The 25627-nt window shown below is 41.3% G+C and overlaps 2 protein-coding genes across 2 annotated transcripts in view; one reads left to right on the plus strand and one right to left on the minus strand.

Moving 5' to 3' along the window:
• LOC102386446 overlaps positions 1–16075 on the plus strand; it is a 58397-nt gene extending 42322 nt beyond the window's left edge. The window contains exons 4-8 of the mRNA XM_006030652.2: positions 2932–2983; positions 3082–3184; positions 5520–5683; positions 13168–13413; positions 13981–16075. Of these exons, the coding sequence (XP_006030714.2) occupies positions 2932–2983; positions 3082–3184; positions 5520–5683; positions 13168–13413; positions 13981–14739 (1324 nt within the window). The 3' untranslated portion in view covers positions 14740–16075. The remainder of the gene's footprint in view (positions 1–2931; positions 2984–3081; positions 3185–5519; positions 5684–13167; positions 13414–13980) is intronic.
• A 3017-nt stretch (positions 16076–19092) lies between these two features.
• The window catches only part of CHFR (checkpoint with forkhead and ring finger domains), a gene marked incomplete at its 5' end in the record, with an annotated part of 25130 nt that continues 18595 nt past the window's right edge, over positions 19093–25627 (minus strand). Inside the window, 3 exon segments of the mRNA XM_014523174.2 lie at positions 19093–21887; positions 24406–24478; positions 25609–25627. The exon segment at positions 25609–25627 is cut by the window's right edge and continues 6 nt beyond it. Of these exon segments, the coding sequence (XP_014378660.1) occupies positions 21845–21887; positions 24406–24478; positions 25609–25627 (135 nt within the window).

Below are 25627 nucleotides of genomic sequence, written 5' to 3' on the forward strand. Positions count from 1 at the left end.
GAACCATAACACTTCCCAGGGGAATCTCGCAAACACTAGAGATCTCAGGGTCAAAAGCTGAATGGTTAACTGCCGGTCACTGCAGCTTTGTGCTGTGCATGGTATCCGGGGTATGTTCTTCTTGATAGGCTTCAGTGCCTTCCACCTCTGTTTATTTCTCCATGTGGGATTCTTTCCATTTAAATACACATGTTTCTGTTTCAGCAGTCTTGTGCTGTAGAAGGGAAGGCATTGGGACAGCTGAAGTCCATGAGTGCACACCAGCCTATTATCTGCACTATGGACAGACACTTTCAGTCCATAGGACTTGCAAGCAGTATGTGAGCACATCTGTCGCTTTAAATTGTTTCTTTTCCTCCGGATAAGTGCATGTGTGCATGTAGCAATTGTGCTCATCACTATAGTAAGAACTCTGATTCTATGTAGGTCTAATAAAACATGTCTTATGCTAAAAATTATAAGGTCGTCAAAAATTATTGTTCTGTGGCTGATGGGACAATGTCATATTAGTCTGGGAAAGAGGAAACTTGTTAGCAGCTGTTATAGCTTTTCTTCCCGGCTTTTAGTTGAACTGCAGTTTTTAGACAGGCCTCTATCAGACCCTCCCTTTCACTGTACATGTACTAGGGAATATATAAGACATTTACCATTTATTAAATTAATGTAATTAATGCATGCATTCTGTGGTGTTTTTGTTGCATATATTTAGGGTGTTGTGCAGTGGTGTATCAGGAGCATATCACATCCTGAATGCAAGCTAGTGACTTTCTCAGCTGTTTCATAGTGTGTGACACAGCAGTCATAGTTCTGTTTTCCAGTGTCAAAATAAGAGATGAGCCTAACTCATCTGACTTCTGGCTTCTATTAATACTGGAACATAATCTGAAACTATTCTGAGGGGAGTGGTATACTATGGTGCACAAGAATTAAAGGTGGGGATCTTTAGACAAACATTCCTTTGTATAGTTCATGCGGTGTTTAAAGGGTAATCAGTATTTTTCCCTGATGAGGAATTGGTATCTCCAGGATTACTTCAAGGTTAGTGTTAGACCAGTCTGAAAGCATATGTCTGTGTTTGTCCCTGTTCCCCTCCCTGTGAGAATTCAAGATCTGTTAGCAACTTCAAAGGAAAACTTCAATTTTTTCAGTAAGATTCAAACCTGGATTCTTCTGCTGAAAGGAGACTGAATCAGAGGGTGTCATTGGGGCCTCAGCAGTTGCAGTTGGGGATGGGATTGGCTTCACATATCCACTGTACTCTAGTCTAGGTTTCTTTGCCAAACTCCCTCGCCAGACTCAAGCTGCCATGATGTACTGTAGTTTTCTGGAGCCACTGCAGCGCATCATGGGAGATGTCATATGTTTTGGTAACTTCTCCCAAAGAGGACAATGGGGGCATGAGTCCTCCAGACTCCAGTTTCTATTTCTTTTAATTAAACTTTTGATTTCTGCCAAAATCTTCTTGTTTTCTTCAGCTAAAAACAAGATACTTTTTTTAGAGGGGTGTGTGTGGTTTTCTTTGACACAAACCCAGAACTTTTTGTGGAACACCGGATGCTTTTTTTCCCCCCACACAGTCTTTGATGAAATCCCAGTCTTCTGTCAGACTGGGATGTTGTTTCTACTCAAACCAGCCAGCCAGCTTAAGTTAGCCTTAAATGGTCTCCATTCTCTTACTGGTATGAGATAGATATTTCAGTTATTTCCCTCTACTTAGAGCAAGAAATAGCTGTGGTGTTTGTTAATACGCTGTTATGGTAACTGTTAATGAATGGTGATCACTGTGTTTGTGAAGCTTTGTGTGGCATTCGCTCTTTCTACCTGCATTTTGTGGCCATGTCATTGGAGGGAAGTGGGACAGAATCTGACTACAGATAGGGTCCTTTAAGTAGTGATTTGAATTCCTAAGGCCAAAGAGTTGTTGAGAGTTGATGGGGGGAGTTGGCTGTAACACACATTGTGCCTTAGTTTTTCTGTACCCCCTCCCTACTTCCAAAAAGTCTATTGACTATTGCCCCAGCTTACTATTGCCAAAGAGAAGTATTCACTACTAGATGACCTGAGAGCCTCACCCGCTAAATTTTAATATATCAAAAAAAATTGTATGTGGAGGAGGGGAAATGCTAAAAATATCATGGCACTAATTGGGACATGCAATTGTTTGCTGTTCAGTAGCGCTGATCAACATCTCTTGTCTGCTCTACATTGTAAGCTTGTGGGCAGAGCCTTGGTGTTTGTTCCTAGATTACTATAAATTGTCTGAGGTGGTATTGCTATACACCTAAATGATGCTTCTTTTTTTACAACACTTTGATCTCTGTCACTGGTGCCTGTTCTTCAAATTTTACTGATCCTGGTGGTTCTATAATGCCGGTTTTGGAACAAGATATTTTGGTGTGGATCTTACTAGGGGAATCTGATTTCACAGTTTTAGAGATCAGTGGCTGCTGTTTTTCTGTAGCATAATCTTTATTAAAAAAAATAACATCTGACACCTCTTGGCTCATGAAAACTAATCCAAAATACATTGTTCCTAGTCATGAAATGTGTTGCATTAGTGAGGTTACTGAATTATGTTCCAGCACAAGACTAAGGGAGAAACTAAAGGTCTGTTCTTTTGAGGAGAGTTTAATGGTACTTGAGATGATACATGGCTTCCACTTCTGGTTCTGCTGTAGACCTGTTGTAGTATCTTGGAAAGCCTAGTTAACTACTTCTGCCCTGGTTGACTTCCTACTGAGATGCATTTTCCCTTGTTGGCCTTGCTACAAGAAGGCTGGTAAAGTGCTTTGGACTCTCAGAAGTAGAAATGTAAGCGCATAGTCATTACGTTGTTGTGTTCTGTTTTTTGTCCCCTATTAGATCACGGATGAGAACGTTCCTCCTTTGGAATTTCTAACTCATTCTTGGGCTGTTTGCTCTCTTTCTCAGGCAGAAAATGTGTCCCAAAAGGAGCCCTGCCAATGTGCACAGTGACCAGGAGGTTAGTGTTAATTGTTTCAGTAATTTGTTTCTCTTTTGCACATTGGCTGTTATGTTGTTTATCTGAAGATGTTTACTGGGGCATGTTCTGAGTTGTAGAATGGGATCCAGAACTCTGCTGTTGATATCAATGAGCTCCAGCTTGTGGTGCCAAGTCGAGAGAATGAAAACAACAACCACTCTGTCAGCTGGGAGCAAGTGGGTAAGCAGCACATGTTGGTTCAGCCTGGAGCCCGTTGTCTGTTAAGGGAATTCGTTCTCCTTCCCAGGAGCTGCTTCTCCAGCTGTGTGCGCAGTGATGTGGATGTGGTACAAGGCTTGCCATACAGAAAGGCTTTTAGCGTGGGCTTATCTCTTCCTGCTCTTTCCATTTGCACTGGTAGAGCAATTCCCTCACAAGCAACACTCAGCAGTGTCATTTCAGAACTCTACTAATAAAACCTGTCCCATCCAGCAGCATAGCATTGATGCAAGATGAGCAGAGCAGATGTGTCCTTGGTTCATTCTGTCACAGGCCTGGCAGCAAAAACACCTAGAAAATCTGCAAGTTTTTCTTCTACCCCTTCCTTATTTGAGGAGAATGGCTTTGTGGAATCTGTGTTTGTGTGTGTTGGATTACCTGGAGTAACCGTTTGTCCACAGCAAAATAAGAAGTACCATATTGGGTCAGACCAATGGTCCGCTTTGCCCAGTATCCTGCCTCTGACAGCAGCAGAAGTGGATGCTAATGGGAGAGCACTGAACTAAGTAGATCTAGAGCAGGGGTGGGCAAAATGCAGACCGCAGGCCAGATGCAGCCCACCAGGCCATTCTATCTGGCCTGCGGGGCCCCTAAAAAATTTAGAAAATTAATATTAATTTTTCCTGGCTGCCTGTCATGTGACCCTCGATGGCTTGCCAAAACTCAGTAAGCGGCCCTCCACCCAAAATAATTGCCTACCCCTGATCTAGTGTGATCTGTTCCCTATCCATTATCCTTCCTGATATCCAGCATTATTGGTATAGAGATGCCAGAGATCTCCAACCATTCTGTTCAACAGCTATTAAACAGATCTATAATCTATTAATTTGTCTAGTTTCTTTTTCAACCTGACTATGCTATCTGCCTTTACCACCTCCTGTGGCAATGAATCCTAAAAGTTAACTGTATGTTGCATAAAGAAAAAAAAGTGCTTTCGCCTGTTAGTTTTAAATCTGTCTCCTAGTAATTTCAGCAAGTGCCCCCTAGTTTTATTATTCTGGGACTTGGTGAACAACAGTTCCCTGTTTACTTAGTCCACGCTCTTCATGATTTTATAGACCTCTATCATATTCCCCCTCAGCCACTGCCTTTCCAAACAGAAGCGTCCTCACCTTTTTAGTCCCTTTTGGTATGGCATCAGTTGCATACCCATGATCATTTTGGTTGGTCTTCTCTGTACCTTTTCCAATTCTACTACATCCTTTTTGAGATGTGGAGACCGAAACTGCACACAGTATTCAAGATGTGGGCACACCATGGATTTGTATAATGGCATGATGATGTTCTCCATTTTTTTTCTATTCCCTTCCAGGTGCATTACCTTACACTTATCAACACTGAAGTTCATTTGCCATTTTTTGCTCACTCACTTAGCTTGGTGAGATCTTTCTGCAGCTCCTTCCCATCAGATTTAACTACATGGAATAATTTGGTATCATCTGCAAACTCAGAGATTTCACTGTGCACCCATTTCCAGGTCGTTGAAGAAGATACTAAACAAAATTGGGCCCAAATGTGATGCTAATTGAGAGTGAGCTATCTACTGCAGTGCAGTCAAAATGAGGCCATGAGAGGCTCAACTACTGACACTGTCTGTGGTTTGATGGATCCGTTAAAGCCATGACCTATGAATTGTACCCCTGTTCTTCTGGCTGGTAAAAGACAGAGGGAGGGTCCTGGGCCTTGTGTTGGAGATCATCAATGTTTGTATCAAGAGTGTTGGCTAGAAAAGAGCTTGAGTCCAGCTTAAATCAACCCTGAGTTGACTGCGTTGCTCACTATAGACAGCTTCCAAATGCCCTTTATGGGGAAAGGTCACTGAGAAGATTGTGGTGGGACAGATCTGGCAGTCTGAGTCTTCAGAGCTCTTTGACCATAACAAAAAAGATCATAAACTTTCATATGCAATGAGCACAATTTTGGAGGTTTTTTGGAGCTCATTTGAGATTGAGATTGCCTGAACCCCATGAACAGCACTAAAACTACATCTCTTATATCCACATACTATATAGGTTCCAATCCAGAACTAAATCTGGGAGTTTGGATATGATGTTGAGGTTTGGCCCAGCTCTGTTTGAACGTGGGCTTTTGGATTTTAGTCCCCTTTGGCTCCTCTCCAGATTTCAGCAGAATAGGGCAAGTTAATGGTTCAGTGACAGGCTGACTTTTTGTGCAGATCTGTATAGCAGCAAGGGGGTATTTTTTGCAGTTCTACCCCTGTAGTAGGTTGAAAAAAAGGAGGTTAGGGTATTTGCCTAGACTAAGCATTTGAGAAATTTTTGTCTTTTCCCCATAGTCACTTCATCTGGTGGCAGCACAGACCGCTCTCCTCAGCTGACTGACCCAGATGTGCCTTCTTCCACATCAGCAGTGACCACTGAAACTGGGAGCGATGAAGTATTTATTATTTCAGCTGGCCCTGGTCCCAGTGGGTTGAGTTTTACCACATACAGAATACAGGTACACCCATCTGGGCAATGGGGTTGGGGATTTAACATCTTCTGCAGATTGGGTCCAGCATTTAAAATCCACATCTCCACTTTCTCCCAGCATATCCTTTGAACACTGTACCTACAGTGTTCCAAACAGGAACTCTCCTGTTTGTTATTGCTTTTCAGCCCTTCCTTATTGTAGTGTCCAATGCTCTTGCTGGTTGAGGCTGATTTGGAGATTTCATGGTTGAATAACACAGTTCCTTAACCAGAGCGGCCACTGCATGACATGTTCTGTGCTTGGTCTCCATAACAAACCTGGCTGTTGTTGACTTGGAGAGCAAGTGAGACTGAATGGGATCAGAATACCAAAATGAATCTTTCATGTCAGGGGAGAGCACTGCCAACAGCTTCTATGACATGCCCAGTGCAGTCAATTTAGGTGCTAACATTTCCTGAAGATAGAATTTGGCATGAAATAATTTCTAATGATTGGAAGAAGGAACTGGGAGTTGGACTTCTCACATTCTGCATCTGGCTCTGCCATGGACTATATGGAGGCAAGTTACATGATCACTTGTTCAGTAGTTCAGTTTCTCCATTTGCCAGGAACAATTATTCTGCCTGGCTGTTTCTGAAGGTTGTTAGTAGATACCTGCCAATAAATTGGGCCTTTCCTGTGAGACTGGCAGGACTCTTTGGAGAATTGTTTTTGTTTATAAAAACTAAAGCTGCATAGAGGCCTTTCTAGTCTGGCTGATACTTTGATTTTAGTTCACTCTCTCTTGCAAGTCTTCCAGGTGTTTCTTTGGAAATGCAGATGGTTGACAAGCAGTTGTGCTCACATTTGGCTCAAGCATGCAGGGTAGTGATTTAAGCATCAGTGGGTGTATCTACATGTGAAATTAAGATGAAGCAATGAACTCCAGAGCTCTTTGAGCTGGAATAAACTGCTCCCAGGTGCAGTATTTACACATGCGCCTGGGACAACAGCAGTTTGAGCCGGGGTGGAACAGGCCTGGGTTGGCAGGGGGTGTGGAGAGTCAATTATGGGCTTTGGGTGATGGCGGTGATGGGGCTGGCTGGAGCATGGGGTTGTTGAACCTGTGGGGCTAGGTGGCAGCCAGGAGTCTGGCCCCTGCCTGGTCACCATCTACATGTGTACTTCAGTGCAGTTAATTACTCTGCCATAAGATAGTATTGTCCCTGACAGCACTATCTTACAGCAGAGTTAATTAGTTTACTGGCGCACATGTAGACAGTAATACTTTAATGTGGGGCTAATTAGTCTACTCTGCAGTCAATTGCACATTTAGATGCACCCAGTTTAAATCACTTATGACCCAATACTTGAAATCTTTCCAGGATCATCAATTTATTTTGTGCTAAGTGTAGAACAAGTGAAGGATCTTGCTAGCTTCTATATCTCAGGTGACTCTATACTAGGGGCACTAAGTAGTAGCACTAAGTAGTGGATCTAGGTTCGTCGGGGAAAGGGGAGGACAAGTACGGAGGGAGCCACGGAACACCAAACCAAGAGACACCCACAAGATCAGCCCAGGTATGTAGCAAAGATTCTGTTAGACAGCAGTTTAAGGGGGGACCAGGAACAGCCACCAGGGGAATTGGGTGTATATACACAAATGCCAGAAGCATGAGAAACGAGCAGGACCTAGAGCTCTTGCTAGTGAGCAACAACTTTGACCTAGTGGGACTAACTGAAACCTGGTAGGACTCTTCTCAGGACTGGGTGGTGGGAATAGAGGGCTATAGGTTATATAGGAGAGAGAGAGTAGGGGAAAAAAGGTGGGGGAGTTGCTCTCTATGTCAAAGAACAGTACACATCTTTCCTAACCAAATTAGGGTCAGAGAGTGGTCAAGCAGAGACTCTGTGGGTTAGGATCCAAGGGGCTTGGGGTGAAAGGGATCTGGTGGTGGGGGTCTACTACAGGCCACTGCAGCAGGATGATGAGCTAGACTGGGGATTTTCCAAGCAGCTCGAAGAGGCTGTGTGGTCTAGAGATATAGTAGTCATGGGGGGACCTTAACTACGCAGACATATGCTGGGAGGAGCAGTCAGCTAGATCCTAACCGCTCTCTCAGGTTCTTAATCTGTATACAGGACCTCCACCTAACACAGGAGGTAAGGTGTGCCACCAGGGGCAACGCCTTGCTCAACTTGGTGTTGGCCACAGGGGATGACCTGGTGGGGGACCTGAGGATTCAAGGCAACTTAGGGGACAGCAATCAACAAATGATAAAATTCACTGTCCAGTGAAGGGTGGGCATTATATCCAGCAGAGCCCGGGTGCTAAACTTTAAAAAAGCTGACTTTAATAGACTCAGGAGATTTGTTAGCAGGGTGCTAGGAGCTAAGAACTTAGATGCGTTGAGGGTCCAGGATGGGTGGACATTCCTCAAGGAAACCATTCTTTGGGGTCAGAGTGAGTCAATCCCATGGCAGAGGAAAGGGGGCCAGGAAGCCCTTTTGGCTAACCAGGGGCATCCAAGATACCTTAAGGGCAAAAAAAAAGAGGCATACAGGAAGTGAAAGGAGGGGGTAGCTAGCAAAGAGAAGTGTACTTCTTTGGCCCACATCTGCAGGAAGTCGGTCAGGAAGGTCAAGGCAACTCTAGAACTCAGGCTAGCATCAGGGATTAAGGAGAATAAAAAGTCCTTCTTTAGGTATGTTGGGAGCAAAAAGAGGGTGCGGGGGAGCATAAGACCCATACAGGACGGGCAGGGGGGCTTAGTGATGGATAGCAGGGACAAGGCAGAGCTCTTCAATGAGTTTTTTGCCTCTGTCTTCTTAAATGGGAATCTAGACGAACCCTCAACATACATCACGGACACCAACAAAGGGAACATCAGCCGACCAACGGTCAGTGCCGACACGGTAAAAAGACACTTGGAGGGACTGGACGTATTCAAATAACCGGGACCGGAGGGACTCCACCTATGGGTAATGAAGGAATTCGTGGGGGTCATAGCTGATCCACTGGCAAGGATATATGAGTGCTCATGGTGCTTGGGTCAGGTTCTGGAGGATTGGAAGAGGGCTAACGTCGTCCTAATCTTTAAGAAGAGGAGGGAGGAGGACCCGGGGAACTATAGACCAGTCGGTCTTACTTCTATCCCTGGGAAAATCCTAGAAAAAATTATCAAGGAGCACATCTGTGGGAACCCGCTGGCTAATGTGATGCGGAGGGGTAACCAACATGGGTTTTTAGCAGGCAGGTCCTGCCTGACTAACCTAGTTTCCTTTTACAACAAGGCCACCAATTGTTTAGGAGTTGAGGTGGATGTTATCTATCTGGACTTCGAGAAGGCCTTTGACAAGGTATCCCATACCATCCTTATAAATAAACTGAGGGGATTTGCCTTGGATGATTATATGGTAGACTGGGTAGCAAATTGGCTCAAGGGTCGCACTCAGAGGGTGGTAGTGGACGGGTCGGTGTCATCCTGGAAAGATGTGGGCAGTGGAGTCCCTCGGCTCAGTTCTGGGGCCGGTGCTGTTCAGCATCTTCATCAGTGATCTGGATGAGGGGGTGGGAAGCACCCTGTCCAGATTTGCAGACAACACAAAATTATGGGGGTGCAGCTAACACCCTGGGGAGGAGGAACCAGATCCAGGCTGACCTAGACAAATTGGGGAAGTGGGCAGAGAGCAAAAGGATGTAATTCAATAAGGATAAGTGCAAGGTGCTGCATCTATGGAGGAAGAGCTGCCATCATACCTACAGGCTGGGGGGCAACCTTCTGAGCTCCACTGAGGCAGAAAAAGATCTTGGAGTCACTGTTGACTCCAGGATGAACATGAGTCGCCAATGTGATGAAGCAGTTGGCAGAGCCAATCGCACCTTGTCGTGCATCCATAAGTGCTTCACAAACAGGTCCAGGGAAGTGATTTTTTCCCCCTCTGTGTAGCTCTGGTCAGACCACAGCTGGAGTACTGTGTCCAGTTCTGGATGCCACCATTCAAGTGGGATGCGGACAACCTGGAGAGGGCCCAAAGAAGAGCCACTCGCCTGATTAGAGGCCTGAAGGGAAGGCCCTATAAGGAAAAGCTAAGGGACCTTAACCTTTTCAGCCTCTTCAAGAGAAGGCTGAGAGGGGACCTTGTGGCAGTGTACAAATTCATAAGGGGAGAGCAACATGAAGTAGGTGACAATCTGTTCACCAGGGCATCCCCTGGAATGACAAGGAACAATGGCCATAAGCTACTAGAGAGAAGGTTTAAACTCGACATTAGGAAAAAGTTCTTCACAGTCAGGGTTGCCAGAATCTGGAATGGGCTCCCAAGGGAGGTGGTACTCGACCCATCCTTGGGGATCTCCAAAAAGAGACTGGACAGGCACCTGGCTGGGATCACATGACCCCAGGGTTGGTGACTCTCTTCTTGCCTGCCAGAGGCAGGGGGTTGGACTGGATGGCCCACTGAGGTCCCTTCCAACTCTATGAATCTATAACATCTAGCTCTTATTGGAGGCCTGTACAAGGCAGTGTAGTCCCTGAAGAAATAAGTTTGGGTGGGATTTTCTTGAAGTTGTAACAAATATGCACTCAGCTGACTGACCCAGATATGCCCTCTTCCATCTCAGTAGTGACTACTGAAACAAAGATCCCAGCAGCTCCAGAGCAGCCCCCAGCCCTGCCAGTGTGGCTGGGGCCAGTCTCCTTGGCAACCCTAGCCTTGCGCTGTCATAGCACAACTGCATCTGGGGTCTCCATGGAGATCAGCCCCAGCCAGGCAGGCAGGGGCTGCTGGGAAATGGAGTCTGGCTGCTGGCTGGATGCAGCCCATGGGCTGGACTCTGCCCACCCCTGGTTTAATGCTTGTCCTTCTTCCAGTGGCTAATTGGTAAATCTACAGCAGCACTTTGCATTTTAAACGTCTTAGAATCTGAAGAGAAGAAACACTGTGCAGAAAGAGAGATCAGTTTAGGTTGTGCATAGATTTAAAACTATTCATAGAATCATAGAAAATTGGGGCAGAAGGGACCTTGGGAGGTCATCTAGTCCAACCCCCTGCTCAAAGCAGGACCTTCCAACTAGATCATTCCAGCCAGGGCTTTGTCAAGCCAGGCCTTAAAAACCTCCATGGGCAGCAAGCAATTCCACCGTTCTAGGTAAACTGTTCAGTGCTTTGCCACCCCCCTAGTGAGCTTTTTTTCCTACTATTCAACCTGAACTTCCCTTGTTGCAATTCTTTGTTATCTGACACATGCTTTCTGCCTGCATCATCACCACTGGCGCTCTATCCTGAAGTAGGTAGACTGAGGGACTTGGCCTTTGCAAGATGTATACTCTCTCTCCTGGGTGCTTCTCCCTATTGGTAAGACTACCACCTGGTGGTGATGAGAGTGCTGTAGCTCAGGATGGAAAATCTGTATTTTGCCCCTTTCCTTCATGAAGTTCTGAGTATTTCTGAGGAATCCATGAATGGCCATCCTGCAGATAATCAGCACCTTATAGGCCATTATTGCTGTGCCCACATGATGTATTGGAGGATATAAAATGTCAAAGTCACACCTCATTTGATCTTAAAGGGCTGATAATTCAGTAGGATCCCTACATAGGTACCTGTTCATGGCCAAAATTAAAAGACTCTGAATTACGTGTTAAGATTCAGGCTTGTTGATGACTGACGTGGTGGACCTCACCAGGAAGGACACAAAGAGAAGTAAGTCCTGGATTTTCAGCATGCTAGGAGCCATGTTGTCTGATCTAGGTACACACTATGCCTGCATTATGGCTGTTGGAAGTGCATGTACTGATTTACACACTCAATTTAAATGCAAGGCACAGATTTGACCTTGAGTACAACTATATCTGTAGAGGTTTGGAAAGAGGGCTCTTAATTTCAGCAAAAGTCCCCTAATATGGCCTGATTTGTGTGCACTATGTTCTGTGAGCCAGCACTGGGCACATAGTTCAGGTCATCTACTGGACTGTTGTTCTCCTCTTGGCATGAGTTGTGACATTACCCTAATGTTTATGGAGGTGTGAAATCTTGAGCCTTTACAATAAACAAGGCTTCCAGACTCGCCGTACCAGAAATGCTTGTCTAGACAAAGAAAACTGTAAGAAGCTTTGCAGAAAAGATTATCCAAATCCTTTTACTGAGAAATAGTAGTTGGCCACCAGCTCCCTTGCCTCCCAGTGAGAGTGGGCCTGAGTTCTGCTGAGGAGGGGTCAGTGATAGGCTGGTTTTTTTTTAACAACATAGCAGAAAATTAATCCACTGTCAAGAGTCAAGGCTATACCCATGCAACAGCTGGGGGAGAAAATAAATTCTGCATTGTGCTACTGCAGTTGTGGAGATGGGGAAAGACACTGATGAGTGGAGGAAATGCATCCTGGCTATATTGTGTGGGCATATAGACAACCTCTAAGAAAACAAGCAGTATTTCTATTTTAGAACAACTCTTAAGCCTGTATTTTTGCCTTCACCATCTGCTTCTCTTTGTACTGCAGTCTATTGATAGCATTTGTTTGACTTTTTTAAAGGGTCCATGGCTCTGAATCTTGGCTTTTTATGGTGTGCTGTGTTCTTGGGCAGCACCCTAGTAGCAGGGACATTTTCATGAATGTAACATGAATTTTACAGGCAACTTACATGATGTGCTTCAGCCCTCTTTATGGCGAGACTGACGAAAGGGGACCTCAGTTTGCTGCTGCCATTAGCTAATAGATCTCAGTCTTCTAGCCCAGGCAGTACAAGCTCCTGGTTTTAGACTGAGAATTTTATGAGCTAGAATTGATGGAGGGTGAGGATGGTGGAGATGTGAATCATGCTTTTATAATAAACCACCAGGTCCAGAAATATTTTGGATCCATATCCTTTGAAAAGAAGCTTGACTTTTATTTGAAAAAAGCAAGAAAACACGGCACTGAGGCTAAGCTATTACTGATATTAAACCACATACGAAATAAAACCACCAACGTATCAGGACCAATTATTGGAATTAAATCCTACCATAGCTTTTTTTAAAAGCTTAAAATTGAAAGCAATATTGTCCAATATTTGAACCACAACCTCTGAGCCAATATGCTTCTTTCTTAGCCAACAAGAAAGAACAGAATTCTGTTATTCCCCTGGACCTACACCTTGACAAATCACTTCTGCTTAGTGGAAACTACAGAGGACAGTCAAATTTGATCCAATCAGGTTCAAACTAAGTTATCTTGTTTCTCAAAGTTTCACTTAACTAGTAATTTAAAAAGTGTTCAGGTTTCATATATCACAGACAATTTAGAAAAGAATGCCAGGCACAACCACTCTGAGGGGTGAGTAAAATGGTGGGTTTATTGCTTCCTGTTTTAACCATACTGTGGACAGGTGATGTACAGACTGACCTATCTTATTCCATTTAAAGAACCAAAGTCCTTCCTCCGACAGCTCTAGTCCTTTTATGCCACTGAGGCCTTAGCTAGTAAAGTGGTTTGGAGATCGTTGGCCAAAAGAAACTGAAAATGATCCCCACTTAACTTTTTTTGCTCTTGTAGGACAAAAAACTAAAGAGAAGTATCACGAGTCCGGCCTCTGTGTCCAGTTGGCTGACTTCCGATCACTTGGCCACAGGAGCAGGCACCGTCGACAAAGGGAACGTAGCAACAGAAAACCATTATTCAAGACAACGAACTTGGAGTGCCCGAACTTTTCATGATTTATTGGCTCCAATACCTCAATTACAGAAAAAGTGGTGCAGTTGGAGCACTACCAGCCCCTTCAGCAAGCTGGTGGACAGCGGTGTAAGTATTTACAAGGAAGAAATAGGAATTGCATTCCATGCCCCTAATGACACCCAAAGAAAGGTTCATATTGTATAGCAACTCTGCTGCTTTCTTATATAAGCTCCCCTTCCCTTCTTAATTGTTTGAGCTCTAATGGTCCAGTCCCCAGTGTTCTTATTTCTGAAAAACAAATCATGAGGGGCTTGATTCTAAAGTGCTGATGGGAAGCTGCATTTCTCAGGCTTAAGCACTTGGAAGGATTGCTTACTCTTTAGAAACAGTCTCACAGTGGCTTCAGCATCAGTCTTGAATCACTGGCATATCTTTTTCTGGTTACATCTTAGTTTCTTTCAGCTGTTTTTCTGTACTGTGGGAAATCCATAAGCCCAAGATCATCTCATTGATTTCTGAAGTCCACAAACTTAAAGCCTGTTCCAGAGCTAAAAAAAATCCTTTTCTATCTCCACAACCTAGTGCTCTGGGAAAAGGAAGGAAGCAGTATGGCTTCTCAACCAGGGCAAGATATTTAAACTGTTAACTCCTATATGGTTAAAAGCCTGTTCTGTTAACTTATTCTTTTGGCAGGGTTTCTCTACATCTTCAAGAAACCAGGGTGCAGCAACTAGAAAAGTAATTTCTGACACTGAGGTAGAGAGCACCTCTGAGCCTGTTTACTCCGACTCATCCACTAGTAATGCATCATACCCACTAACCCAGTCTGCACAGAAGCAGCGGAAGCTGAGCTCCTGTAACTTGAAAAAATCCAGGTTTGGGAACCCCTACTTTGGGTTTTTAACCAGCTCCCCTGATTGCAAACATGTGAGGTCCTTGGATTCTTCAAGACACTTGGGGGCCATATCTTCAATTGACAGCCAAAGCCAGAGCCCAAAAAACTGTCTTGTAGGCTCCTTCCCTCTGAAAAGCAGTTTGGTCAGTGGCTCAAAGACCAAGGAGTTCTCATTAGAAAAAGACAAAGCCAATCACACCTTGGTTATTTCTGAAGAAGGGGATGATCAGCAACCTTTGGTCCTAGCAGAGCACCTGAGTCAATGTGGAGAGGCTCTGCCTGAGCAAACTGTCACGTGTGCTCCAGTGAAGAGTAGGCTGGATAAATCATCTGTGGTTCTGACTGTGAAGGGAGATGGGCCTGTTAGGCATCCCAACTTCATATCTGATGTGCCTCTTTGGGGACAGTCTCCTGGCTTAGGCAAGGAACATTTGAGGACCTGTAGCTCTTCTAGAGACCAGCATAGATCACCTATTGCAGGCACCGGTACCACTAAATCATCACAAAAGAGTGACACTGTGGATGCTCGTACATCAAGTCAAATGTCAGTTCAGTGATGCTTTCAGCCTTAACCCGAGCGATTAAAAGCATCAGGGTGCAAGAACAGATGCACTAAGCTGTTACCTTCTGTGGTGGAACAGTCAGGCCTGTGGGGAGTAGCAACTTTGCTTAATTTGTTTCTCCTCCCTATCAGCAAGAGTAGACTTATGGGTATAAACTGACAGCAGTGTGTGAAAGTCATATTCATCATGTTCACCTGGGCTTAATGAGTGTAACAAAGTCCTAGCCCTAGTTCCATTCTTCTGGCATAGAATTTTGATTGCAGTTTATGGAAGAGTGATGAAATGACTCCCATAAACAGGTTTTAATAACTGAATAACCATCATCTGCCAGTAGGGTAAAGGAAAAAGTTGATTTACAACTTTGGCTTGTGGCGTGAAATGGAAACCAGTCCTCAGGGTCTTTGTGATATTGCTTTTTGTATTTTTTTGGCTACAAGGTATGAGCCAAATTTTGCTCTCAAGCATATCTGCACAATTCAAGTTACACCTGGCTAGCTAGCCAAGGGTAGAATTTGAACTTGCATGTTTATGGATTAAAAAAAAAGAATCATGTTAACTTCTTTTAAGCCATGTTTCTATAGCTGGTGACTTTCACTTGGACACAAAGCCTAATTATCAACTTTTCTGGTTATTAAAGGACATCTAGACCTTCATACACCATAGTAGTAAAAGCAAAGTGTTGGCACTCTTTGATGTCATCCAAACTAACACAAGCTCCAACATTCAGTAGCATGGCATGCTTTCTACCTTCTTTGTTTTGTTATTTTTAGCAGACACAAATTTTAAGGGATCATTACATTCTTTTTAAGCAATTCTTCATGGCAACAGGAGTATGTATACAAAGGTAACAAAATATTTACTAGGAATAAAGTTATCAGCATCTGTTTCTTGATAGTTGCAGCTGCCGCTCTTTATGATACTGTATTAACCAACTATTTATTGCTAGTAACGCACATTGACTGGAGAACTGTTTCCCTTCCTTCAGCAGGCAAGACTTAAAAACTAAGTGGGGAAGACTTCAGAATGCTCTCTGTAGAAATGAACTCCTAAGTAGCTGTGCCACTCTGATTAAAGCCAAGGTTTGCAATGCAAGACTGAACCAAAGGGAAGTCTGCTAATCCGATTGCCTTTAATAACTGTATCAGTATTTTAATCGCCTCCCAATGATATTTTACTGTTTCAGCAAGAAGTACATGCATACGCAAGCTACAACACGAATGATCTGGCTTTCCTAAATTTAAGGAATCTTTTTGTGGACTGCTTTAAACTGATAAAAGGCTCCAAATACTCCATAAAACAGGTGCAAGAATGGGGAGGGGGGGGGGGGGGGGGGGGAGAAGAAATCAATAAGTCAAATCTGCCTCATGTCCACTATACTATGAATCAAACAAGGGATCTTAATCCTTCCAGACAAAGGCATCCAAGTCTGGCTTCTAAAAAACTTAACCCCAGTTTGGCCCTGACTTATTTATGATTTCATCTGCTATTCTAGCTTTCCTCTGCCATCTCTTAATGTCTGAAATGCATAACACATGGTCATAATTTTGCTTAGCATTTGTTTATGCAGATAGAAATAGAGCTAGTGTGCGGTAATGGCAGTGGTCACATTGAAGATGCCTTTTGGTAGCTTGTTCTCCAAAAATGAACTACACAACCAGGCCTCAGCTAACTTTAATATCTACCAGTCTGCCCTGAACAAAGAACACAGAACTCTAGCTCTAGGTTTTTTTAATAGTACATGAATTAAAGGGAAGAGTTAATATATTTATGACTTAAAAGGTTTAGATTTCTGCAATACTCTGTATTTTAATAAAGAATGTAATTGTGTTGGCTTCCATATACAATGCTACATTGTAATGCAAAGGCATTACGCTATGTTACTTATGTTGTTAGATTTCTAATTATCATGAACTGAGGAATCATCTTCAAAAATATTACTTGGGTGACCAGTACCTATCAGCAACTGCTGTTGGGGATGGGTGGGGATGGGAAAAGAACAAAATACTTTACAATAAAAGTATCACATGTTAAATTGCCTCTGCACTAAGAAAATTATTATAGACTCTTGATTCTGTTTGTACTAGAGGAGTCACCTCTACAGCTCTTGCTCCAGAACACTGGCATCCATGGTGCAAAGCCAGCATCTCATCCCTAAGGTAATGGGCAAACTACCAAATTAAATCAAAATTAACAGATGGTGGGGACAACCTTGGAGCAGCTGATATGTGGTACCTGTTTATGTAACAGCAGTTTCTTCACTGCAAGGGAAAGGTAACTTAAGCAGTTATGTAGGAAGAGGTTAGACTGCAGACCTAGATGCTGCTGTTTTGAGTAAAACTTGGTTTGGAAAATGCTTTTTTTCCCCCCCCATCTATTTTGATCAAACTACTTCTCTCGGGAGTGTCTGTACCTACTGTGCCAATATCAAACATGCCAGGATACACAATGTTTTTGAAGTATTCCTTCAGCCTCTTCTCCCTTGCACAAAACACTAGCTAGCAGCTGGTAGCAGGATTTCCAAAGGCAGTATAAGAGGGCCCTGTTTTGCTCGCTAGTAATAAAAGAACTGGATTCTGTGACTAGTTTTCTTTAACAGCTCTACTGTTCACAAGAGGCCAAAACAACAGGGAAGAGAGGATTATAGGAAGACACTTCATGGACTTGAATACACAGTTATTACCTTAATTTGACTGAGATTAGTGTTTAATGAGTTTCATTAATACTGAAGGGCTGTCCTATGAAACAGTGGATGAAGTAGAGACAGATGGTTGGGCAGGAAAATGTAGTCAACTAGTAGAAAACAATACCATGACCTTACTTTCAGCCATTTTTAAGGTCCATCAGATTACAAAGCAATACTGTTACTTTTTCACACTCCTCTCAAGAAATAAGTCATTGTGGTGCAGGCTAACTGGTTATCAACTCTGACTTATTACCTACCACAACCCACTTGTTCATTTTATTTTGTTTTGTTTTTTAAAGAAGTCAAAGTATGTTAAATATAGCAAATTACTCAGCAGTAAGTTCCAAACAATTTATGGATGGATAGGCTGAGGGTAAGGAAATGACAAGACTCCAGCTCCAGCTAATAGTCAGTTAATCCAAAACAGCTGTAACAGATGAGAAGAAAATACTCATCTTGAAAACTGAATATAAATTTTAAAAATATGCATGTTCTTTCTGGGAGTGCCTTTTGAAGTTAAGCCTCATATGGCACATTTAAGTAGTGAATTACAAAAAATTATATGGAAGTTAATGACCCGAGGCATGAAATTACATTATTGAAAGTCAAAATGGGTAAATGTGAAGAAGCAATCTTTACATATTAAGTGCTGCTCAAGGAAATAGCATAATTAGGTTGGGGGGGGGGTGTCAGAAAATGCTTAACACATTGCAATTTGGGTTTCTGCTCCCAAATATAATACTCTCACTGAGAAGGACCCCATCCTGATGACTGGCAAGTGCCTTATTGACAGCTCTCTAGATTGCAAGAGGGGAATTTTTATTCAATATTATTTTTAAAGAGTGAAGGATAGCTAGCTCAAGGTATAGGTGGTATGGATTAGCTACAGTATTAAAAGGTTTTTAATTCCCAATTTAGCTTGTGAAAACTGTAACAATTCAAAATGCTAGGATCCTAACCTGCTCTTTAAAACTTAAAGTCTTGATAACTTTGGCTTCAGTATTTTCAAAGTCAAATGAATAGCTTTAAAAACTCCTCTCATTAGACCCATGAATGCCAGAACCCCAGAGTTTCTTATAGCAGAATCTAACTTTTTCACTTGTAGTGGTTATTCACAATCTTAGGTCCCATACTTCTGAACTAGACCACTGAGAATATATTTACTATTACAGTAGCATTACTCTCTGTGTTGGCTTTTAAATCTTACTTTAGGTACAGTCAGTAATGGTGACAGGCACTATGGAATTGCTGAAGTACCTGTTCCTCAAGTCAGAAGAGTATCCAGTTCTTTAGTAGGAAATAAATGCTTTGTTCCTGCCCCTGGGACTGAAGTTTCTTATTTACCAGAGTTGTATTTGTGTAGATGCTTGAGTGCAACAGAGCTAGAGTTGTCATACAGCTAACTTGTTATAAAATCCAGAAGGGGTAAAAATCCTATTCAACTGTCTGACTATATTTTAAAGGAGGCCAAACTGAAACCCTGCAATGCCATAAGACAAGGACTTATTATTACAAGTTCAAGTTGGATACCTTCCTGTATCAAATATTAGCTACTTTCAAGGGATGGCAACAAGACCAACCATTAGAAAAAACATCCTATTGCTCTAAGTGCAGAGGTGAGAGATTGCCACCACAGAAGAAACACCAAGCTTCAGTGAGTTGTCTTTTTTTTTTTTTATTAATAACATTTTAGTCCAGAAAAATCACAAAAAATTGGAAGAACTACGCTCCACTTTCTTTATAAGAGAACCTTCTCAAAAGAGGGAGACTATCTTATTCACTGCTACATTAAACCCTATCATAATTAACCTGATTTTTCACAACACCTATCTATAACAGTTCACGCTTAGCTCCCAAATCTCTCTTATAAAGAAGGTGGGGGTGTGCTTAGGTTAAAAAATATGCTGCACCTTTACAGTATTTAAACAATTACACAAGCATAGTTTATACAGTTATCACATTAAACTAAATATCACCTGGCAACCATACATTTAAAAAGAACTAGTATAGAGAGTATGTAATACCCATGAAAGATGCCCTTAGTTACTTAAGAGCATATAAAGATCAGGATTTATTCACCCTCCCTATTTGAAAGAAAGTTTCTTAGCTCTTCCAAGTACAATATATCCACAAAAGAGTCATTCAATTGCACTACTTCAACCCCCTATGCATAGAAAGGCAGATTTATTCTCTAAATGGAGAAAAAAAAAGAGGGTATATCAAAGTAATTTCACAAATCTCTACTGTACAGGTAGTTTAGATGTTAAGAGCACGAGATTTTTCTTTCAAATTTTAGTAAGTTGCGTAATACACATCCCTATACACACAAACAGCTTGAGTAAGTGCAAGTGAAATTGTACATAGTACTGTAGACATGTTCTGTAACTCAACAAAAGAAATTCAGCACACTAGGGACTTGAACTCTAGCCTAGTGCCAAGCCCATGCTGAAAGCTTATCCGGGGTGTGGAAAAAGTGGCGAGTGAGAATGCAAACAACATTTCTGCATGTAATGTGCAAAGGCATTTTTTTTCCACAATGCATGCAATTTGCTACATGCACAGCCAGCAATGAAACTGAGACCAGACAGCTGGGAATAGTTGTCCTGAGAAGATACAATATAACTATTCATCCAATCCCTTTCTTCCCCTCCCCCCAGCCCTACCCCCCCCAAAAAAAAACCCCAAAAAAGACAAACAACAACCCAAAAACTTTCTAAATATAAAATAATGCAACAGAATATTTGTTAGTTTATAGTAAAAAAAAGTAGAAACAAACTCTTGTTGTTACATTTCAAGTATTATTCCAGATCTGATTTCAATCTTACTCGCAGGAAAAAATGCCCAGAGATTAGGAAGAGAAATCCACACAAAGTGTACTTTTTAATTGCATCAGGGATATTGCCCATAGACCCATCCTTGCTGCAGCTATTCTTAAGAATAAAAATCTGAGCACAAATGCATTATTTTTAATTAGCATTTATATTAAAAGTGTGCAGCACTGGATATATTGGTTTAATTAACTGACACTGGACAGATACAATGTGCTGTGTTATCTTGTGCTCCCTACTACTGTATGTATTTAGTATTGAAATATAAATTTTGTTTGCAAAACAAGGCTTATTTAAAATAACAATATATATACAGAGGTAATTTTGTACTCTTTCCTTCCATTCTGCTTTGTTCTCCTGGACTTAAAAAACCAAAAAACTGGTGTACTCAAATGCATGATTATGATATATTTGCATACACTCAGTTTTTATTTATTTTATGATGCTCAGAAAGCTTTTCTAACACACACTTGGGGAAAAAAAAAAGTGTAGCTTACAATCACTCAGTATGTCGCTGATTGATATCAGTGTCCCTTTTTATAATCCCTCCTCCCAATGCAAAAGAATTCCTCCATATTGCTCAAGTTCACCTGCTGTGGAGCTGTTTTGTAGATAATTCCTGCTAAAGTGACAGCCTTTTTAAACTTTTTTGCCAAATGTGTATGTGCTACAGCACAGCCACATGATGGAATTACATGCCTAACAAATGAAAAATGCCTTTAAAAAAATTGCACTAACTTGTTTTACTGGCTGCTTTGTACCAGGAATATTGTTTCAGTCTTTTGATATAATGTTGCTCTACAGATAACAAACAGAAGTTTGTTCATACATAGGCAACTACTGCTGCAAATTTGAATTTGGTTTGTAAATGATTGTGTATTTTTTATCTTTAACATTGAAGAGAAACAGGACTACTAAACTAAAAAAAAAGTAATAGTTTGCTGTCATAGCACTGTACATACTATTAGGGCAGCAACCTGAAGTTGCTTGTTGTTGAGAGGATAGGGGAAAATAAGTAGTTAAAAACAAATGCGTGTTCTGTTGAGCATATAATCAGATCAGCTCTTTTTTGAAAAGTAATGAATATTAATGGCATATTTTAATGAATATTAATGGATTTTCCAGCCCTACTACAATAATACCAGAGTACAACAAAATGCAGACTTAGTTTCCTTTTTTTTGGGACATTAATGGCTCCTGAAATATCCAACAAGATACTGATACAAATCATTTATATTTTAAAATCTACGGATCTCTCTCATTTTCTGCCACACTTAGTGCAAACACATTCCTTGCTCATTCTGAGGTCCTCCAATTTATGGCTGTTATTTGAGCATAGTGAAATAGGGACGCTGTATTAATGAGGATGGAATGCAATGCTTTTCACTTTTCTTTTCTTTTTTTAAACAAAGGTTTTCTACCTTACTCATATATAACTGTAAGACTCTACAAATTAAAAAAGTCACACCAGAGTACCTGATGCAAGTTATTGACTCCCTGCTATGAGGGAACTAAGAAGATCCCCTGAAAACATTTACTGTAAGATCTGTATTTCAGGCTTCATCCTCTCCCTACAGACTACAAATATTTAGTTCTTGAAACGTGTCTGTTCACAAATGTGATTGAATTTCCTGAAATAAAAAAAACAAAAAATAAAGTATTAAGCTTTAATATAGTTACAAGTAGTAAGATACCATGAAAAGTCAAGTCTATATCCCAGAGGATATTAAAAAAAATAAATCAATTAAAACTTAAAGTAACACATTTATATATTAATCTTACTTGTTATTCAAAAAACTGAAAACAAAGAAGCCTGTTATGTTAACTAAAGGTAGAATTCAATCTAATTTTCCCACAACAATTTTTTTAGTATCTCTACTACCTAATACTTGCTAATTACGTTATGCATAAAGAAAACTTGTTAACGATGTTCTTCCATACTATTACATACTTTAAATACAGGAGACAATAGAGAAAGGACACGAATTAAATCTTGCCTGCCCTGACAGTATAGTAACCAAGACTGGCAGTTAAACAGCCTTCAGGACACATTATTCAGGCTTACAAATTTCAACATAAAATGTGTTCTTTGATTTTTGCAATCAAAGATGACTTGCAATCTCTCTCTGGCACTAAAGTAAAAAAAAAAAGGAGGAAAATTCCCACTTCAGGCAGACAGCACGATGAGTTAGTTTACATTCAGGAAGCATAGTGTTCATCCTGGTAACCACAAGGCAGAAACTACATTTTACTGCCAACAACTTATCTGTTTTGCCCTTGTGTTTTTCCCTGTGTGGATTAAATGTTCCTTCCTACAAACTGGGAACCAGCTGTATTTATGTTTGAACATGAAGTAGGACTGAGGCTGAAGTAATTCAGATGCAAGATTAGAGCAAAACCTGATTTGCACCAAGCAAAACTATTTTGCTAATGGATCAGGTGATGTAAAATGCAATGAATGTTCAAGTGGTGCTGTAACAGGGGTATGCATTTTTCCATCCCTGTGGAACTACAAGTTTGTCCAAGACTTGCAGATAGTTAATGCGTTAAGAAAAAAGATAGTCTCTTCTAAAGCTTCCTTCAGTCTTTATTCCAGAAGCAAACAAAAACAAACCTACAACCCATCTTCAATCTGTGTAGGAAAGGTTGGCAAGTTTTGAAACTGAATTAATTCCCTAAACTTCAACAAGAAAATTTCCCCTGGTAACAAGACTCAGAACTACAGAAAGCTTTGGTGTTTTGGATTTAGATTTCCAAATCACAAACAAAAAAGGATTAATTTGGTGTTTATGCTGCAAAATCTTTACTTTTGAAAGATGCTGAAGATGAACATTTTTAATGTCTTCCTAATGATCTGCCTGCATAAGCTGCAAAGACTAATTATTCTCAGTCCACAGCAGTTATAACATTAAAGGAAAATTATGGTAATTGCATATTCTTGCCACAGGATTAGATGAGTATAGAGCAGGACCCTTCATTCATTAAAACACTGAATAGAATGGGAAGTGATGGCTTTTCTTTAAGAATTGTACTGAGAACCTGTATCATTATTAAAAAATGAGAAGTCTTTCTATCTATGCTTCCTACTTAACAGCCAGTCAACTCCCAGCTAAGCAAGCTAGTTCTTTTTGTTTTGGAGTCATATAACTCCTGACCAAACTGAGGCTTATAACTGAACAAGTACAACTTCCTTGAAAACAGTGCAGCTGCACTGGCTACTCCAGCTCCTGTGATGAAAAACAGCTTGCCTGCAAGATCAGGCATTTCCAGTACATGATTCCAGTACAGCCTATGGGAACCATTCTGGGCTAAATTACTGACCAGAGTACTTCTAAGAAGAAAAGCTCCTGTATCCTCCTTAGTTAAAGCAGTGGTAGTTTGGAAGAAAAGAAAAGAAAAGAAAAGAAAAAAAAGAGACCAAGAAATCCCACCCAACTAGTATTTAGTGGTCAGACCTTTTATTGCCTGTCTGGTACCAATCTACCAAATGGCCTACCCAGAAGTCTTATCTTTCTTTCACACATGGATCTGGAGTCTATATTCCCCAGAAGCATTACACACTCAAGTAGTGAATGTGCATCCCCTTCATCTGCTCTGCTCCCCCTCTACACACATACATGCTTCACCTAGTGCAACTCATACATTTGAGCAGTGAATGAGACTTTGGAAACAAGGACTGGCAGGTCACTTCAGATTACTGTGGCTGCAAAGTTACTATCTCCTCAGATTCACCCCAGTTTGCTTCAGTGGGAAGCAGTGACAAAAAACAGGATAAGTAAGAATGAAACTGGGCCAAAATGATTAGTTCAGTTCACAGCTGCTAGGTTGACCACGTTTTTGATTTCCACTTGCATGGAGTTATTTGAATTTCAAGTGTGTATACCGCCTAAGTGAAAATCTCTACGTATCATGTGGTTTCAAATAGGAATCACTGGTTATAACAATCTCAGTTAGAACTGAACCAACACGTGTTCAAAAGGTCCATGGGTTTCAATTCCAAAGCAAAAAAAAGGTGCCTAGTTTGGGTTTGTACTGCAGAAGCCTCTTTCAGAACCCTAGATAGGATCCATAATTTGAGAATGACTGTCTTTAGACCTCTAGATGGATTAAGTTTAACCTAAGAAAAAAGTTATGAAATGTACGACTTACATAGCATGGTGTGCTTTAACCTGAGTCCGACAGTTGCGCCCCCAGTAGCAATCAGGACGTGATGTGACAGTCACTATAAAATAAACCAAAAAATAACATATTCATGGTAATTTTTCAGTAAGAGATGCAGCAAATAACAACAGATGCAACTGAAGTTCATTAGCAACCCTCATTAAGTGATTCTCAGTTTACAAGTAGATGCTACAAGTCCATCCTTTTTGCACCAGAGTGCAGGAAGTTACACTATTATTACTTTTTTAACACTGCTTACTAAAGCACAGAGACGCCCATTTGGAACTGGAGGGTAACAGGCTCCCCATGTAAAAGGATTTGTTCCTGCACTATTGAATCCATACACTTCAATGGAAATAAGATCAAGATACCAGACAGCAGTGACAATTTAGATATGTTACCAAACAGGACTTGAGAAAAAAACAACAACATGTACAGTTCATTTGAATTTTTCTAGTTTTTCCCACAGCTATAATAGATGTAAAGCTGAGTGGTCCAACTTGCCTCCCTAACCCCAGAACATTTTACCCAAAGAACTTAAAAAGCACACAAGGCCAACTTGGCTGCCCTGTGTTATATAGCAAAATCACAGCAGTGGAAGGAGTGCTCTCAGCAGGTCGCTGAGTGAAGAAGTTGTTGCTAACAACAAGGACTGTTTGGACAAAGGTGGGAAAGCATAGCAGAGTTAAAAGTAGATTAATGGAAAGGCTTCTATGTCCCCAGCAGATTGGAACTAAAAAGGAATTAAAAAGTAGATACAGTTGCTTGTAAGATACTGGATATGGAAAGTCTAATGCCCAAGAATTGTAGAATACATACTGGGAACAAATTCTTGTAGCCAGTTAGAAAGATACAACATCTTACTTGCATTTCTTGTCAATATACTGTTTTTGCTTGCTTAATTCCCCTTTTGAATTTTTAGTATGCCAGTCATTACACTTAAAAAAAAATTAAACAAACCGTGTTGAAGGCTAGATAACTCCAGGGAGACTTTGGCACTAAATCTGCTCTAAGCAGGCCACACACATGTTTAATTTCTTACAAGCAAGGCAGCTAACTTAAAACCTCAGTCAGGACTACGTCAAGGAAAGAATCTGCGTGGTTGGATCCCTTGGCAGAACTAGAGACGAGCCGCTTTCAAAAATGGTACTAACCAATTTTCCCACCCATGGCATATGAGGTTCTCCTCACCTGGTAGTTCAGCAGCAGG

This window comes from Alligator sinensis, unplaced genomic scaffold (genome assembly GCF_000455745.1).
Source record: "Alligator sinensis unplaced genomic scaffold, ASM45574v1 scaffold748_1, whole genome shotgun sequence".
In the NCBI taxonomy this organism is placed as follows: domain Eukaryota; kingdom Metazoa; phylum Chordata; order Crocodylia; family Alligatoridae; genus Alligator; species Alligator sinensis.